The sequence below is a fragment of the Lepus europaeus genome, chromosome 10 (assembly GCF_033115175.1).
Source record: "Lepus europaeus isolate LE1 chromosome 10, mLepTim1.pri, whole genome shotgun sequence".
NCBI lineage: Eukaryota > Metazoa > Chordata > Mammalia > Lagomorpha > Leporidae > Lepus > Lepus europaeus.
In genome coordinates this window covers 51385283-51402799 of record NC_084836.1, presented here as the reverse complement: position 1 = coordinate 51402799, position 17517 = coordinate 51385283, and the positions used below count along the sequence as shown (strand labels likewise).

General features: G+C 40.6%; 1 protein-coding gene across 4 annotated transcripts in view; it reads left to right on the top strand.

Moving 5' to 3' along the window:
• Positions 1-12028, top strand: part of FRS2 (fibroblast growth factor receptor substrate 2) — a 125646-nt gene extending 113618 nt beyond the window's left edge. For all 4 annotated transcript variants that reach the window (XM_062203245.1, XM_062203246.1, XM_062203247.1 and 1 more), the window contains 5 exons: positions 1537-1628; positions 3198-3384; positions 4161-4319; positions 4667-4830; positions 6281-12028. In XM_062203245.1, the coding sequence (XP_062059229.1) occupies positions 1563-1628; positions 3198-3384; positions 4161-4319; positions 4667-4830; positions 6281-7231 (1527 nt within the window). In that variant the 5' untranslated portion in view covers positions 1537-1562 and the 3' untranslated portion in view covers positions 7232-12028. The remainder of the gene's footprint in view (positions 1-1536; positions 1629-3197; positions 3385-4160; positions 4320-4666; positions 4831-6280) is intronic.
• The last annotated feature ends 5489 nt before the right edge of the window (positions 12029-17517 follow it).

The following is a 17517-nucleotide window of genomic DNA, read 5'->3' as shown; positions in this document are numbered from 1 at the left end:
GGACCTCATGTCACACAGAGTTAAAATTTTCGTCTTGTGTGTGGTGGAGAGCCACTGGAGGGTTTCAAGCAAGTTTCAATCAGATTTATGTTTGTAATGTTTTGTGCTCCTTCTCGTCCCCTTTGTCAAATGTCATATTCCTTCTGATTCTTTGCCTTGTGCATAAATGAGGCTTCAAATTCTTCCTTTGTTCATTTTGAATGCCCTTGAACACTTAGTCACCTGCATAACCTGTAGGAAAGAAGAATTAAATAGAAATGCCATCTCAATTTGCTAGTACTATTACATTACTGCTTAAGTTTCGACTTTCCTTTCTCTCTTGCTAACACACTATTCCAAATTTGATATTTTTGTCTTGTTTACCAATTTTTGAGAAGATTTATTTATTTGAAAGAGAGAGAGAGACAGAGACAGACAGAGAAATCTTCAATCTGCTGGATCGTTCCCCACATGCCTGCAACAACCAGAGCTGGGCCAGGCTGAAGCCAAGATCCTGAAACTTCATCTGGATCTCCCTCATGGGTGGCAGGAACTCAAGTACTTGTGGCATCATTTGCTGCCTTTCCAGGTGCATTGGCAGGAAGCTGGATCAGAGGCAGAGTTGCCAGGACCCAAACCAGGCGCTCCAGTATGGGATGCAGGCATTGCATATGGCAGCTTAATCCACTGTGCCACAATGCCCACCCCTACCAGTGAATTCTTATCTTATGGGGTACTTAAAATATACTGCAATGAGTAACAAAAATCAAAAAACCTGCTGAGCTGGAAGTCTGGCATCCCTTTTTCAAGTTTTTAAAGAAATGTAAAATTCTTGGCCAGTGCGTGGCTCAATAGGCTAATCCTCCGCCTTGCAGCACCGGCACACCGGGTTCTAGTCCCGGTGGGGGCGCCAGATTCTATCCCGGTTGCCCCTCTTCCAGGCCAGCTCTCTGCTATGGCCCGGGAAGGCAGTGGAGGATGGCCCAAGTGCTTGGGCCCTGCACCCCATGGGAGACCAGGAGAAGCACCTGGCTCCTGCCATCGGATCAGTGCGGTGCGCCGGCTGCAGTGCACCGGCCGCGGAGGCCATTGGAGGGTGAACCAACGGCAAAAGGAAGACCTTTCTCTCTGTCTCTCTCTCTCACTGTCCACTCTGCCTGTCAAAAAAAAAAAAAGAAATGTAAAATTCTTGATAAATCTTTACGGGTTAATTCCATGATTAGCTCTTAATTAAATAACTATAAATTAATTATGTAAAACAGTCTTAAATATAAGACCTTCATTTGGCTTGTATTTTAGATAACATAAGATTAGATAGACCTTCGTAAATTAAAGTAGAAATTCCAGATTTCTGTAGTGTCTTCCTCACAGAATTTATTCTCATCATTGAGCAGAACTGACCAAGTGATTCACATGAAATCTAGCTTCAGCCAATACACTTATTGGGCTTTGTTTTCCACGTCAAAATAAAGCTTGTGTTAGATGATTTCTGCAGTCTTTTCCCTTGAATTTTGTATCCCACATTTAATATTTTCTTTCAAATTATTTCTCATGTAGTGCTCACATGGTCTTCTGAAGAAGCCATGGGTAGCTGTTGTAGCTGTCCAGATAAAGACGCTGTCCCAGATAACCATCGGAACAAATTTAAGGTCAGTACAACTGGTGGAGCTGTCTATGTTGCTGCCTACTTAAATGTGCTTCTTTCTCTTCCCCTGCTACATCTTTCCTCCTTGCTCTTACCGCCAGACTCTTTTTTTCCATCTGCCTTTTCTTGTTTTAATAAATGGTGACAGCATCTTCTTTCTAACAGTATGGAATCCTCTTTGGTTTTCCTTAGCTCTTCTCTGTTGAACTTGAACTTGCCACAGTTCTGGCAGTACTTTCTTTAAAATACCGCAATTTACATCTGTCAGGCTCATCACCACATTGCAGCCATGATTCCCATGTATGGTTGGATGATTTCTCCGCTGAGCTTTGCCTCCGCTTACTCTGTGATCCATCCCCTTGTTGCCATAAAATTAATCCTCCTCTTTCATGATTCACCAGCTTGTTTGCTGGAACTTCTTTGGTGTTACCTGTAAGCTGAATTCTTCTACAGACGTTAAGTGTCTGTCATAATCTGAGTCTGCTCTAAATCAGAGCTTCTGGATTCACAAACCCAAGTGGGATTCAGCCCCCTGACTTCATAGCTTTGCAACCTTCGACAGGTTACATTGTCACTAAATCTTAATTCACTTTTGTACAGTGGAGACCTGCAGTCTAGGGTTGTTAGAACGATTGATGAGGAAAATACTTGTAAAGCACTTTGCTCAGTCCCAAGGGAAAAGTAACTTCTCTTTCTTTTTTTTTTTTTTGGACAGGCAGAGTGGATAGAGAGAGAGACAGAGAGAAAGGTCTTCCTTTTGCCGTTGGTTCACCCTCCAATGGCCGCTGCGGCCGGCGCATCTCACTGATCCGAAGCCAGGAGCCAGGTGCTTCTCCTGGTCTCCCATGCAGGTGCAGGGCCCAAGGACTTGGGCCATCCTCCACTGCACTTCCGGGCCATAGCAGAGAGCTGGCCTGGAAGAGAGGCAACCAGGATAGAATCCGGCGCCCCCACCGGGACTAGAACCCGGTGTGCCGGTGCCACAAGGCGGAGGATTAGCCTGTTAAACCACGGCACCAGCCTAAAAGTAACTTCTCCATAAATGTTACCTACTATTCTTAGTTGTTGGGCATTTTTTTTTTTTTTTTCCTAGAAGCTCAGCAGGATAAGACCTTTCCTGACATGAAATCTGTGCTGATCCTATTCTGGTCTCTTTGAAGGGTACCTTCTCAATTCTGTTTCAGCATTGTATCAGCACGATGGATCCTGCCTCTCCTGACTCACCAGATTCCCCTCTTATTTGATTTCCTGTATAAATTTAATCATGCCCACATCTAATGAAATTCGCCTTGTGAGATGATGTCTCCAATGTTAGGCTACAGTTTCTGCCTTCTACAGCCTTTGTTACACTAGTCAATCATACAGTTAATGGTATTAACAGCGTATATATATATCTTGTCTCCCCAGTGGGAATGTGAATTCCTTACAGCTATTAACTGGATATTACATTATTACATAGTCCATGCCTACACATTATACTGATGAATAAACAAATGAGCAGATAACCAATCCGCAACAATGCATTTCCTGAATAATTGATGAAATATTTGTTACTGTTACCTTCTTTCTCCAGGTCATTAATGTGGATGATGATGGGAATGAGTTAGGTTCTGGCATAATGGAACTTACAGACACAGAACTGATCTTATATACTCGAAAACGGGACTCGGTCAAATGGCACTACCTCTGCCTACGGCGCTATGGCTATGACTCCAATCTCTTTTCTTTTGAAAGTGGTCGAAGGTGTCAAACTGGACAAGGTAGGTAGCTCTAGCCTTTGTTTTCTGCAACTGTTATCATATGTGAAATATTGTTCTTGCAGTTCTATATATAGTACAGTGTTTAAATTAATATTTTACTTTTTGTTGAAAGAAAATTCCCAAAGTAAATGGGTTGTTCAGAAAAGATATTGTAAATCATGTATTCACTTACAAGTATTTATAAGTTATATCTTCTGTCAGAAACTTTGACCTATCTTAACTAAAATTTTCAAGAAATCATTAGTCCCACCAAACTGACCAAGAATCGTTGTCATTACAACTTGTTGGGAAAAGAACCTAAACATTGGAGTCAAACAGAATGTAATTTGATTTTTTTGCTACCTACTACTTTAATGGCCTTGGAAAAGTACATAACCTCTGTTGAACTTTATGAAAAGGGATTGGTAATGCTTTTCTTGCAGAATTGTTGTAATTATTGTAATACTGTAAAATCCCAGCAAGGGGCCTGTTAAATGGTAAATGATAGATAGTCACCTTGGTCATGGAGAGTTGGGCTCCCCCTGCTGGTAAAATGTTTACTAGAATGACTATTGATTTGTGTGCTTTGTTTTAGGCCATCTCCCTCAGACAAATGAAAATTATTCTATGAGCTTTTCTTTTGGGATTATGTTTTGAAATAGGGCATACAATTAATTTGCCATGCATTTATTTAAAGGGCCTATCTTGCTATTGGTGTATAGAATGATTATTTGGTAATTTTGTTCTTTGATATGTGTTCCTCTGGCTTTTTTAAAGACTTTGGTTTATATTTGTAGGAATCTTTGCCTTTAAGTGTGCCCGTGCAGAAGAGTTATTTAACATGTTGCAAGAGATTATGCAAAATAATAGTATAAATGTGGTGGAAGAGCCAGTTGTAGAAAGAAATAATCATCAAACAGAATTAGAAGTCCCCAGAACACCTCGAACACCTACAAGTGAGTACCCATCTTCCCTGTTATGCTCTGAGTAACACATGTTTATCCGAAAAGTTGTAAATGCTTCAGCATCAACACGCTGGAAATCACCACTGGTTAACAGAAGTATAATAATTGTCAGTTTTTAGAAACTGTTAGCTGTAGTTATAAATATTTTTAAATGAATACAGTAAATATTGCATATTATCTGAAGAAGGATGTGGTGATATCTGTCCTGATTTCTGCTGTGTCTTCCCAGAAATACCTTCCTTAATCCTTGGTGCTGATTAGATTCTCTTTTGTCTTTATTCTCCCTGCCCTACCTTCCTATCCTGTCTTTATTTTGGCATGAATACACCAAAACCCAGCTCCAGGGTTTGCTGCTCAGAACTTACCTAACGGATATCCCCGATACCCTTCCTTTGGAGATGCTTCATCCCATCCTTCAAGCCGGCATCCTTCCGTGGGCAGTGCTCGCCTGCCTTCAGTGGGGGAAGAATCCACGCACCCGCTGCTTGTGGCCGAGGAACAAGTAAGCTTGTGCTACTGTGGAACAGCAGTAGTGATTGTGCAGTTTGGGGGTTACTGTGCTAATACTGAAAGATTTTATTGGGTCTGAATGTTAACTGCCACTGTTGATAAATTACTTTGCAGTGAATAGTCGAGGAAATAGCACGTGTTTGCTGGCAGGTGCTCAGTATGTGCAGGTACTCAGGGAAACTTAGAATTACAGTAATTTGTGGATTCATAAGAAAGGTGCATCTGTAGAACAAGAAAAGCACACTAAGTGGTCAGCTCACATTATCAGTAAGAGCTTTCAGTGGGTTAAGAATTTATACAGCTGTGCATATTTTAGTCTTTATAATCAGTGAGCTACTAGTAGAAAAGTAGGTTTTGTTGTTGCCATGTTCTGGAGGTACATAGGGTTTCTGACTAGCTTTCATTTGTGGAATGACTTATCTGGTTGAAGATTATCTGTGTATTAGTTATACTTTTCTTTGATAAGTCATATGATCACTTATCATTTATTTAATGTAAATGTCTTTGGATTTGTTTAGTAGGTTACTTATATTATTAGCGATGATTACATTTTTCTTTCTTGGTTTGTGTTTCATTCTTTCTTTTCTCTCTCTCTTTTTTTTTTTTAAATAAAGATTTGTTAAAGAGATCTTCCATCCACTGATTCACTCCCCAACTGGCTGCAATGTCTGGGGCTGGACCAGGCCAAAGCCAGCTGCTTCTTCCGGGTCTCCCACATGGGTGTAGAGACCCAAGGACTTCGGCCTTCCTCCACTGTTTTCCCAGATGCATTAGCAGGGAGCTGGATTAGTGGGGCAGCCGGGACTCAAACCTGCACCCATCTGAGATGCTGGCACTGCAGATGGTGGCTTAACCCACTGTATCACAGCACCGGACCCTGCATTGCGTTTTTAAGTCTTTAAATTTTTTATATAGACTTCCAGATTTTTTTATTGTCTCCTCAAAATACCATTGAGCTTTTCTAAGTAGTGCTAATTTCTAACTAGATGATATTTATTTTATATCTAAGTATATTACATAACTCAAGTAGGGTTTATCACTTTATACAGTGAAATCAGTAAATACTGATAAATTTATCTGTTTTCAATACTTATTATTTCCTTCTTTTGAGTAATGTTTTCATGTGTAGATGAAGATTTCCAGAACATCAAAAAAATGAAAAAAACTCCCCATTTTCTTGATTTTTTAAATTTTTTTTTCACAGAATACTTTTGTATTTCACTGTGAAGTATAATGCTGGATGCTACTTTAAAGTAGTTATTCTTCCATCAAATTAGGAAGACATTTTCCTTTCGTCCCACCTTTTTATTTGTTAAAAAAAATAAGCACAAAAGTTTTGAAAACAAAAGTTTTGGATAGAGAATGTTAATGAAATTAACTGAGACTCAGGCAGTTCTGCTTTGTTTTTTAAATAAATTATTGATTGATTTTTTTCGCTTTAGGTACATACCTACGTCAACACTACAGGTGTGCAAGAAGAGCGGAAAAACCGTACCAGTGTGCATGTTCCATTAGAGGCAAGGGTTTCTAATGCTGAAAGCAACACACCCAAAGAGGAGCCAAGTAGTACTGAAGACCAGGACCCTCAGATTCTTCTTGAACCCGAAGGAGTCAAGTTTGTTTTGGGACCAACCCCTGTTCAAAAGCAATTAATGGAAAAAGAGAAACTGGAGCAACTTGGAAGAGATCAAGTTAGTGGGAGTGGTGCAAATAACACAGAGTGGGACACTGGCTATGACAGTGATGAACGAAGAGACGCACCCTCTGTTAACAAACTGGTATATGAAAATATAAACGGGCTATCTATCCCTAGTGCCTCAGGGGTCAGGAGAGGCCGTCTGACATCCACTAGTACCTCAGATACCCAGAATATCAACAACTCAGCTCAGAGAAGAACTGCATTATTAAACTATGAAAATTTACCATCTTTGCCTCCTGTTTGGGAAGCCCGCAAGCTAAGTAGGGATGAAGATGACAATTTAGGACCAAAGACCCCATCTCTAAATGGCTACCATAATAATCTAGATCCAATGCATAACTATGTAAATACAGAGAATGTAAGCGTGCCGGCAAGTGCTCACAAAATAGAATATTCCAGGCGTCGGGACTGTACCCCGACGGTCTTTAACTTTGATATCAGACGCCCAAGTCTAGAACACAGGCAGCTCAATTACATACAGGTTGACTTGGAAGGTGGCAGTGACTCTGACAACCCCCAGACTCCAAAAACGCCTACCACCCCCCTTCCACAAACCCCGACCCGGCGCACAGAGCTGTATGCTGTGATAGACATCGAGAGAACTGCTGCTATGTCAAATTTGCAGAAAGCACTGCCACGAGACGATGGCACATCTAGGAAAACCAGACATAATAGTACTGATCTGCCCATGTGAGCCTGGAAAGCATTATGTTGTTTGCACCTTTGTGAAGTTTTTAAAAAAATGAAGATGCAAGTGCTTCATTTTCATTTCTAAACACTAACTCCTTTTCTAGACTGATACAGATTTTTTTTTTCTGAATATTTCATGTGCATCTTTAAAGGGAATTAATGTAGAGCAGGTACTCTGTAAAGAACACTAATTTCATTATATACTACTCACTATTGTACAGAAGCATTCCCATTTTCACAGTGCCTATTTAAAATGAGAGTTGAAATGAATGACATGCTGGTTGATTTGTATTCAATATTCTGAACTTACGCATATCGTTCATGTGTAAGCCATGGTTGGCATTGAAAACTTTTTATAAAGCCTCTTGGTAATGTGCATTGCTAACAGGTAACTCTAGGCTTTGGAAATAATAATATCCGTAGATTCACTGTTCACAGTATGTGGCCTCCAGCATGAAACATGAGGAATCCTTTATTTCAGTAACTAAAGGCTTTTTGCCTTGAGCCAAAACATGTAAAGGAAACAGAAGTATCACACCTCCTTTTGTACCAGTCAGCTCCTCTGCCTTCAGTGTTACTAGACAGAGTCTTGTGTCCAAGAATATGATTCGCTGTTGGTGTGTTGTTGAAAGGCGGGAAGGAAACAAGATCTTGTTTACTCATCTCATGATGTCCTTTGAAGGCCGTGTCCAAATACCTTGTTCAGAATTACAGTAGGCTCAAGAACCAGTCTCAGGTCACTTTACCCAAAACATTTGAAAATCTGAACTACGGTATTTTGGAAGTTTCTCTCCTAGCAATTATTGCCAACACGTTGTTTTCTGGAGGCCTTTGTGCCATTGGGTTTCCATTCATCTTCAGTTTTTTCCCTTTGGTGTTTGGGGTGTCTTTATTTTGTGGCTTAATGTCTTTTTCCATTTAAAGTGCTTGAGTTTGTATATAGTTTTGAAATTGGATTATGTGTTCCTTGTTGCTTAGTTTGCATTTTTTGTCAAATTATGGTTTTGAAGGTTCATGTGGAACTTAACTGTTATTCTATAACAGGGTTGCCTTTGTCCAGTATTTATTTATATGCTGTTTACTTTTTAAGTTGATAAAAAGATTCACTCCGCGGAAAATTTCACTTGTGTGCATAGGTGATCTCTTTAGCAGCTGAGAAAAAAAAAAAGGAAGCTACATTTAAGATGCAGAGTTCCCCAAAGGTACCGTGCTTTCTCAGCAGGCACCCCTAGCAGCACTTTAGCAATGATGCCCCCTCCAGCGTTCCTCAGTTCTGCTGTCCTCTCACTCGAAGCTGGGTCCTTGGTTATCCTTTGACTTTAGTAGGATGTTCCTATTGTTGCCAGCATAGCAGGTACAGTAGAAATCTGGTAGTGATGAGATGGTGTCATAATTTAGGATTTTAAATGAGTTGAAGTTTTATATAAACTGATGAGAGCCCATATGTGAAACTCTTGGAAAATCAACAGCATTCCAGTTTCCCAAACTCTAGGGAAGAGAAGATAGAATGGAAAGGTTAGGTGACCTTACAAAATATTTTAATTTTCTCTTAAACAGGAGAAAGTTTGAGATTATGATCTGGATCTGCCAGATGAAGCTAAGGTTAACTTAGCACAAAAAAAGTGTGTTGTATGGTGTTCAGTTTCTTCAACAGATTACCTAATTATATAACAGTGAATGGATTAGCAGAATAGAGTGGGACCATTGTAAAGAAAATAAATTATTACAGAAGTCTTTATCATTTTCAGTGCCATTGGTTTATGTGCATAGCAGAATTTTTTGTTTTTTGTTTCTTTTTCTTTTTTTCCCCGTGAACTTGGTGCTTACTAAAGTGTTCACTGTTCTCTTAAAAAGAGCAGTGGTATAGGTATGCAGTTTCCATTTTTAATGTATTATTCTAGTTATCCTTTCTGCTGGGTAGATTGCTAATTGTGCCAAATTTATGTCATATGGAATAAGAATTACAATAGAGCCAATGCCCATGTTTTTCTTTGAAATAAGCAGTCAAAACCGAACATGACTCCAAATCAAAGGGCTGATCTGTTTATCTGTTTTGGAGGTAGGCTACTTTATTCTTCCTTTCCCTCATCCTTTTTGTTTTTTCCTCCAGATTCTAATTAGTCTTTACATTTTTTGGTCAAGGCTAGTGTAATCATTACAGTTTACGCTTTAAATACATTGTGCTTTAAAAATGAAAATGGGACCAGTTTGTCTGCTAAGAATTTGGTTTTAGGTACTGAAGAGAATTAGGAAGACACATAAGAACTGGTGTTAATTTCTAGATGCTTTCTGGAAGTCACCTATGTTCCTATTTAAGTGAAAAATAATTTAGAATTCAGCTCGTCCTTGGCAGTTGTCTAGTAACGGGCATTAAGCTGTGTCCTGGGAGAATGTACCTATTCCTAGGTGCGTTGTAGAGTGAGATGTTTTAATGGCATACAGTTGTGGCCATATGTCTGAGAGTTTCTGAGGCAGACATAATTTAGATAATTGGTTATGTTAATAGACCATGTGATCCCACTTTTTGGTTTTAGAAATATAATCATTGATCATATGTTCTCCCCTCCCCAAATAGAATCCTCCTGTATAACCACATAGAGCATAAACAGCATTTATCCATGACCAAGGTTGGAAACCGATATGGGTGTTACCTGTGTTTTCTTAGTGTCTTTGTTTCCCAGCGTCATCTTCCTTTAAAACAGGAAAATATGGTGCCTTTCCTTGCTCCAGGAAGATTGGCAAATAGTTCCTTTTATTTACTGCTGCTGTGAAGTGATGAGATATGCACTTTACTCTTGAAGACTCAGCAAAAAGCTTCTCACTTCCCAGCGCATCCAGAAGAGATCACATTTGGGACTAATGAAAATTTGCCAAGCAATCTTTGTTTTTATGGATATTAATGTTGACCCCCCTCCCCACTGCCTAGTTCATCGTTAGAATAAGTCAAGTTGGTGTTTCTTTTTCCACTACCCCTCTCCCCCTCCCCCACCAAAATTTGTGGCACGGCATATAAAAATGTACCTCAGTAATGTTCTGTTAAAAATGGGACAGGGGCCTTATGTTTTCACGGTTGTCCAACAACGTGCCACCATAGATTTGTCTCAAGGTAAAGGTTTTAACAAGCTAAAAAAAGTACTTCCCAATTGCTCCTCTGCTCTTCCCATTCCATAATGCCCAAGTATTTTGTGCAATGTCTTGTGTGTGTGTGTGTGTATAAAAATAAATATATTCTTGAAAGAGACATACCATCAGAGACATCACTCGGAAGTAACATGTATTGCCATCTCATTCATATTTCTGACATGTGAGGTATATGGTACTAATTACCTTTTCCTTGACATTTGCCAAATTTGAATAAAGGCATTGGTACGAAATGACAGGATGTATAGAAAATGTTTTGGCTTGAAAAACTAACAAATATTTTAGGACACCCCATATTATATTCTGCCCAAACCAGCACCCTGTCTGTCTTCCCTGCTCTTTCCATGCCTACCCCCCGTCCCTACTTCCTCACTTTTTGGGGATATACCAATTCTTTGGTAGCATCATTACAATTGCAATTCTATGACAATTGGACAATGAATAGCATGGAAACAGACTGGTATTAATAGTACAGTAGTCACCAGTGTGCCACATTTGCATTAGTAAATGCAAAGTATACATTTTCTAAAGGACAAACTTTGTGTTATGTTTTTATTTTCATTGCATTGTATAATATTGTAAGATTATTGTATGTCCTGATTTGCATTATAAATGTTGTTTCTTTCCTACGTAAAGGCATAAATATAGCAACTTTGTATAAAGGTAGCTTATTAGATTTTTAATTTTTTCTTTTATAAAAATTGTTTAACAGTGGGACTACCATTGCCAAATTGTATATGAAATATAAATTTTACCCCCTATGGTTAATTTCTTTTATAAACATTCCATATTTCTCTAATAGAAGACATATAAGTGATGCTGTACTATGCATAAATTGTATTTTAATGCTGTTTCATATCAGCATTTTAAATTTTGGGTTGCATTTTTTAATATTGGCAAAACTTACCACTGTTGATTAAAACAAAACCTTGTTATGTATGTAACAACATCATTTTCCCTTTGTCCCTCCCTGCCCTTTGTTCTCTTTCTCCCTATCAGTGCCAACTTCATAAATTTTGTAGCATGGCAATAAAATATACCTTTTACACTGAGGCCGAGTGTGGCGTTTTGGAGGAAGTGGGGATGGGAGGATAGCCCTCTAGTTGTCCTTTGCATATAACTCTTTGCCATATAAGCCATGTTGTCGGGCATGAGAAGTTATCTCATATATGATAAAAATGTGCTTTTAAGGACAAGTGTGAATGTGCTTTTAAGCCTAATTTTTGTCATAACAAATAAGAACTAATTTTTTTATCTTTGGAAAAGTCAGAGTTCTTGAAGTACAATCAAACCTTTATTAACTGGAGTACTCAACGAATAAGCTAATAATTAAATTTTGTTCAACAAGGGCTAAGCAACACATTTTTTAAAATAAAATCCTTATTTATTGTAGAGTATTAGTATACTTTACTGTCCTCAAAATTATATGTAAAATGTGGTTTAATCTTAGATGATTTAGCATCGTGCAATGCCTTACTATTGTCATTCTGGCATAGATATCCATAATGAGGTACTCAAGTTGATACTGGAAGCTGAGCTGACTATACACTGACCTTAAGCATTCATGAAAAACTGCTTTGTTGAATAATATCTGATCGGAGTTTTTCTATGGTCACTTTCCTCTTATTGCCAAAAGTAGATTGCAATAAAACCCCAATAAAAGTTCTTAAAAAGTACTTTAAGTTTGACTGTATTTATATTCCACACATCACCTGAAACCTTATGATACAGCTTTTATTTCCTAGCCTCACATCATGGTCTCATTTTTTAAGAGAATGTAAGAGTTGAAGATTATGTTTCATAAAGCGAAGAGAAATTTTAAATCTTTCACAGTCTTTATCACACTGTATGTGGGTAGTCATCCAAGCTAGTAGCTTCTCAGCCCTGAGATTTCCACTGAGTGATATTTCAAAGCCTATTTGAGTTTGCTTGAGATAGAATAATCTAAACAATGCAGGGGATAGACAAGCCCACAAATGATTGGGTGCTTACCATGTGCCAGACACTAGAAAATCATAAATTGGCCAAGAAGTGGTGGCAGAAATTGTGTCTTGGAAAACCTAGGCATTTATTCTCAGGAGTTTAAAGACTTACTTCCTGAGGCATTTTCCCTTTGAGGCTGTTGTGAGGGCAGTAGCTATTCACAAGCTCTTTTTATTTAATTAATGAGCATGGACTGGGCCTTGTGCTAGTTATAAAGATGGCAGTCTTTGTCCTCAAAAGAATTTATAGTTTAGAACAGCCCTTGTAACAGGGCTAATACCCTTCTCCTTTCCCCTCCCCCAGAGAGTTAAGTCCTAAGACCTACATTGTATATGATGAGTTAATGTCTTCTCATACCTCTCGAATGGTATTAGCTGTATACCTTAGGAAAATTGAGAAAATTATCACTCCAATTTTTTTAAAGATTTATTTATTTGAAAGAGTCACAGAGTGAGAGAGAAATCTATTTTCTGGTTCACTCCCCAAATGGCTACGATGGCTGGAGCTAGGCCAGGCCGAAGCCAGGAGCCCGGAGCTTCTTCCAGGTCTCCCACGTGGGTGGAAGGGACCCAAACATTTTGGCCATCTTTCACTGCTTTTTCCAGGCAATTAGCTGGGAGCTGGATCAGAAATGGAGCAGGGGGCCAGTGCTAAAGCCGCCGCCTGCAGTGCCAGCATCCCATACAGGCACAGGTTTGTGTCCTGGCTGTTCCACTTCCAATCCAGCTCTCTGCTATGGCCTGGGAAAGCAGTAGAAGATGGTCTAAGTCCATGGGCCCCTGCACCCCCATGGGAGACCTGGAAGAAGCTCCTGGCTTCCGATCAGTGCAGCTCTGTTGCAGCCATCTGGAGAGTGAACCAGTGGATGGAAGACTCTCTCTCTCTCTCTCTCTCTCTCTCTCTCTCTCTGCCTCTGTATCTGCCCCTCTGTAATTCTGCCTTTCAAATAAATTTTTAAAAAATTTTTTTAAATTAGAGCAGTAGAAAAAAAAAATTAGAGCAGTAGAACTCAAACAGGTGCCCTTATGGTGTCGTTGGCCATGGCTTTACCTGCTGTGCCACGATGTTGTTTATTTTCATCTGCTTGAAACGCAGAGTGACAGAGAGGGAGGGGGAGATGAGAGAGACGCCATCTATTCACTGGTTTCGTTCCCCAAATGTCACACAGTCACAATGAGGTAAATACCAAATAGTATTTGTTTGAAAACATACAGCAGTTTGACAGTGTTAGAACATGCAAGTCTGTGATTTTGTTTTTTTTAAAGTATTGCCCTGAACCAAATGGAATTTTTACAAGCCCTCTCATTACAAGGTGTTTGAGAAGCCCTTCCCTAGAAATCCTGGAGGCCTAGGGCTTCTGACACCCAGATCTGGAGCTGAGGAGCCATCCAGGCAGGATCTCCGTTGTGTGGAAAGCAGAGTACCCCACCGTCTGAGACAGGAGAGCCCTCTGATCAGAGAGCTTGCAGAACACCCACTGTGGGACTGTGCACATAGTAAATACTCGATAGATGCTTGTTATTTAAACCCTTGGAGAAAATGCATAATAAAAATGCCTACTCTCTCTTTTCCACAAAATTGAGCATTTAAGGATATCCCCAATGCTGCTCAGTCCAGCAGACACAACAAATCGTTGTTAACGCAAATATTTTGTAAACCACCAAGATTTCTGCAGGTCAATGCTATTGCTATAACCTACCTACATAGGTAATTACAAAAATAATACAAAGGAAAGAGGTAGAAAATCATTTACAGTATGGGCATAATTCAACAAGTTTATGGGATATGGAATTAAAAGATGCTTATTTGGGTGCAAAACAATTTTGAAATCCGTGCACACTTTTTTTTTTTATCATACTCTTTTTACAGTAAAATTGTTTTAAAGATTTTATGTATTTGAATGGCAGAGTTACAGAGAAGGAGAGACAGAGAAAGATAAATCTTCCATCCACTGGTTCATATACCAAATGGCTGCAACAGCCAGAGCTGGGCCAGGCTGAAGCCAGGAGCCAGGAGCTTCTAAAAGGTCTCCCACATGGGTGCAAGGGCCCAAGCACTTGAGCCATCTTTTCCTGTTTTCCCAGGCACATTAGCAGGGAGCTGGATTGTAAGTGGGGCAATGGGGACTTGAGCCAGTGTTCATATGGTTTACCAGCTTCACCACAACACAGGCTCCCCATTTAACAGGAAATTCTTGAAGATTCCTTGTATTCATGGGTATGTGAGATTCCAACTCCCCTCTCTTGTAATAAATTATAGCAGTAGGGGCCAGCTCTATGGTGTAATAGGTAAAGCCACTGCTTTCAGTGCCAGCATTCCTTATGGATGCCAGTTCGAGTCCCGACTGCTCCACTTCCATTCCAGCTCTCTGCTATGGTTTGGGAAAGCAGTGGAGGATGGCCCAAGTGCTTGGGCCCTGCACCTGCATGGGAGACTAGGAGGGAGCACCTGGCTCCTGGCTTCGGATCGATGCAGCACGCTTGCCGTAGCAGCCATTTGGGGGGTGAACCAACGGAAAAAGGAAGACCTTTCTCTCTCTCTCTCTCTCTCTCTCTCTCTCTCTCTCTCTCACACACACACACTGCCTAACTCTACCTGTCAAAAAAAAAAAAAAAAAAAGAATTAAAGTTAATTGCTCCGGGTTTCAACAAAGCTTTATGGAAACCATTTTCACATTGTCATCAAATGTATTTTTTTTCCAACCATCTAAAAATGTGAAAACCATTCTTAGCTTTCAGGTTATACAAAAACAGCTGGCAGGCTGGATTTGACTCTGCACAGCTTGCCAGCCTCTGGTGTAGCATAACTCAATGTGTCTGAAAAAGATAAACAACTGAAACTTGAAAGCTGGTCAATGCTTGCAATTGTCAAAACCCCAGGAGTTTGCTAAGTGGGAGAAAAGTGGATAGCACTGCATGACCGAAAACTAATGAATTGTGGTTTTTTTTTTAAACTTATATTTAGCAAATATAAATTTCCAAAGTACAGCTTATAGATTACAATGGCTTTCCCCCCCCACCCCATAACTTCCCTCCCGCCTGCAACCCTCCCAACTCCCGCTCCCTCTCCCATTCCATTCACATCAAGGTTCATTTTCAATTATCGTTATACACAGAAGATCAATTTAGTATATATTAAGTAAAGATTTCAATAGTTTGCACCCACACAGAACATAAAGTGTAAAATACTGTCTGAATTCATATTTTTTATAAGATTTATTTATTTATTTGAAAGGCAGACTTACAGAAAGGCAGAGGCAGAGAGAAATCTTCCGTCTGCTGGTTCACTCCCCAGATGGCTGCAACACTGGAACTAGGCTATTCTGAATCCAGGAGCCAGGAGCTTTCTCTGGGTCTCCCACATGGGTGCAGGGGCCCAAGCACTTGGGCCATCTTCTATTGTTTTCCCAGGCCATAGCAGAGAGCTGGATTGAAAGTGGAGCAGCTGGATTTTGAACTGGCGCCCATGTGGGATGACAGCATTGCAGGCAGCAGCTTATGAATTGTGTTTTTTTTAAATGGCTTTATTTATTTATTTGAAAGCCAGAGTTATACAGAGAGAGAAAGAGAGGCAGAGAGAGAGAGAGGGGGAGAGAGAGGTCTTCCATCCACTGGTTCACTCCTCAATTGGCCACAACAGCCAGAACTATGCTGATCTGAAGCCAGGAGTTTCTTCTGGATCTGCCATGCAGGTGAAGGGGCCCAAGGACTTGGGCCATCTTCTACTGCTTTCCCAGGCCAGAGCAGAGAGCTGGTTTGGAAGTAGAGCAGCCGGGACTAGAACCGTCGCCCATATGGGATGCCGGCACTGCAGGTGGCGGCTTTACTCACTACACTACAGCGCCAGACCCTTAATTATTTTTTTTAAAACACAAAGTTTTGCTTTAGACATCTTAGAGGGGCCAACTAAGAGAAAATAGAAATTTGTTTTTTTAAGATTTATTTATCTATTTGAAAGGCAGAGATACAGAGAGGCAGAAGCAGATAGTCTTCTATCCATTGGTTCACTGCCCAGATGGTTATAACGAAGGTAATTGCGCCGACTGGGAAGCCAGGGGCCAGGAGCCTCCTCCGGGTCTCCCACAGACTTGGACCATCTTCTACTGCTTTCCCAGGCCATAGCAGGAAGCTGGATCAGAGGTGGAGCAGCTGGGACTTGAACCAGCGCCCATATGGGATGCTGGCACTTCAGGTGTCAGCTTTACCTGCTACTCCAAAGCGTTGACCCTGAAAAGTTTTTTAAATAAACAGAATTATTTGGGATTGATTGTAATCCCTCCTGATCATGTGAAGGTATATTAGTTGTCTTTACTGTTGGAGAAAAAAAATATAATATGCAAAACCTGAAAATGAGCAAACAGGGGAGTTCAAATGACTGTGTCTTTCTGGACTGTGCAAGTCCAATTTGAAACAGCTTTTTAAGATTCTACAAAAGTTTCCCTCTGTAATGCTCAACAATGTTTAAAATAAAAGAGAATAAAGCAAAAATATTCACGAATATGACAAATAAAAGAAACTGGAAAGCCAAAAGAGGTTGCCCACCATAAGAGCATGGGATGTGAGGGATGCTTTTTGGTTAGTATTATATAACTGCGTATATATGTGCTTTTAACAAATTAAATATTAAGTTTAAGACAAAATATGGCTGGCACCGTGGCTTAACAGGCTAATCCTCCGCCTTGCGGCGCTGGCACATCGGGTTCTAGACCCGGTTGGGGCGCTGGATTCTATCCCGGTTGCCCCTCTTCCAGGCCAGCTCTCTGCTATGGCCCGGGAAGGCAGTGGAGGATGGCCCAAGTGCTTGGGCCCTGCACCCGCATGGGAGACCAGGAGAAGCACCTGGCTCCTGGCTTCAGATCAGCGCGATGCGCCGGCCATAGCGGCCACTGGAGGGTGAACCAACGGCAAGAAGGAAGACCTTTCTGTCTGTCTCTCACTATCCACTCCTCCTGTCAAAAAAAAAAAAAAAAAGACAAAGTACGGGCACAAACTCCGTGGTTATGGCAACTGAAACAGGGCGGCAATTCTTTGTTTCTGCAAATCCGCCAGGCCATTAACCTTTCAGACCAGAGCCAGCGGCGCCGCAGGGGGCGGAGCGCGAGCCCAGGCCCCGCCCCACGGCGTAGGGCTCATTTCCGGTCTCGTAGAGCCGGGGCCCTGCCCTCGC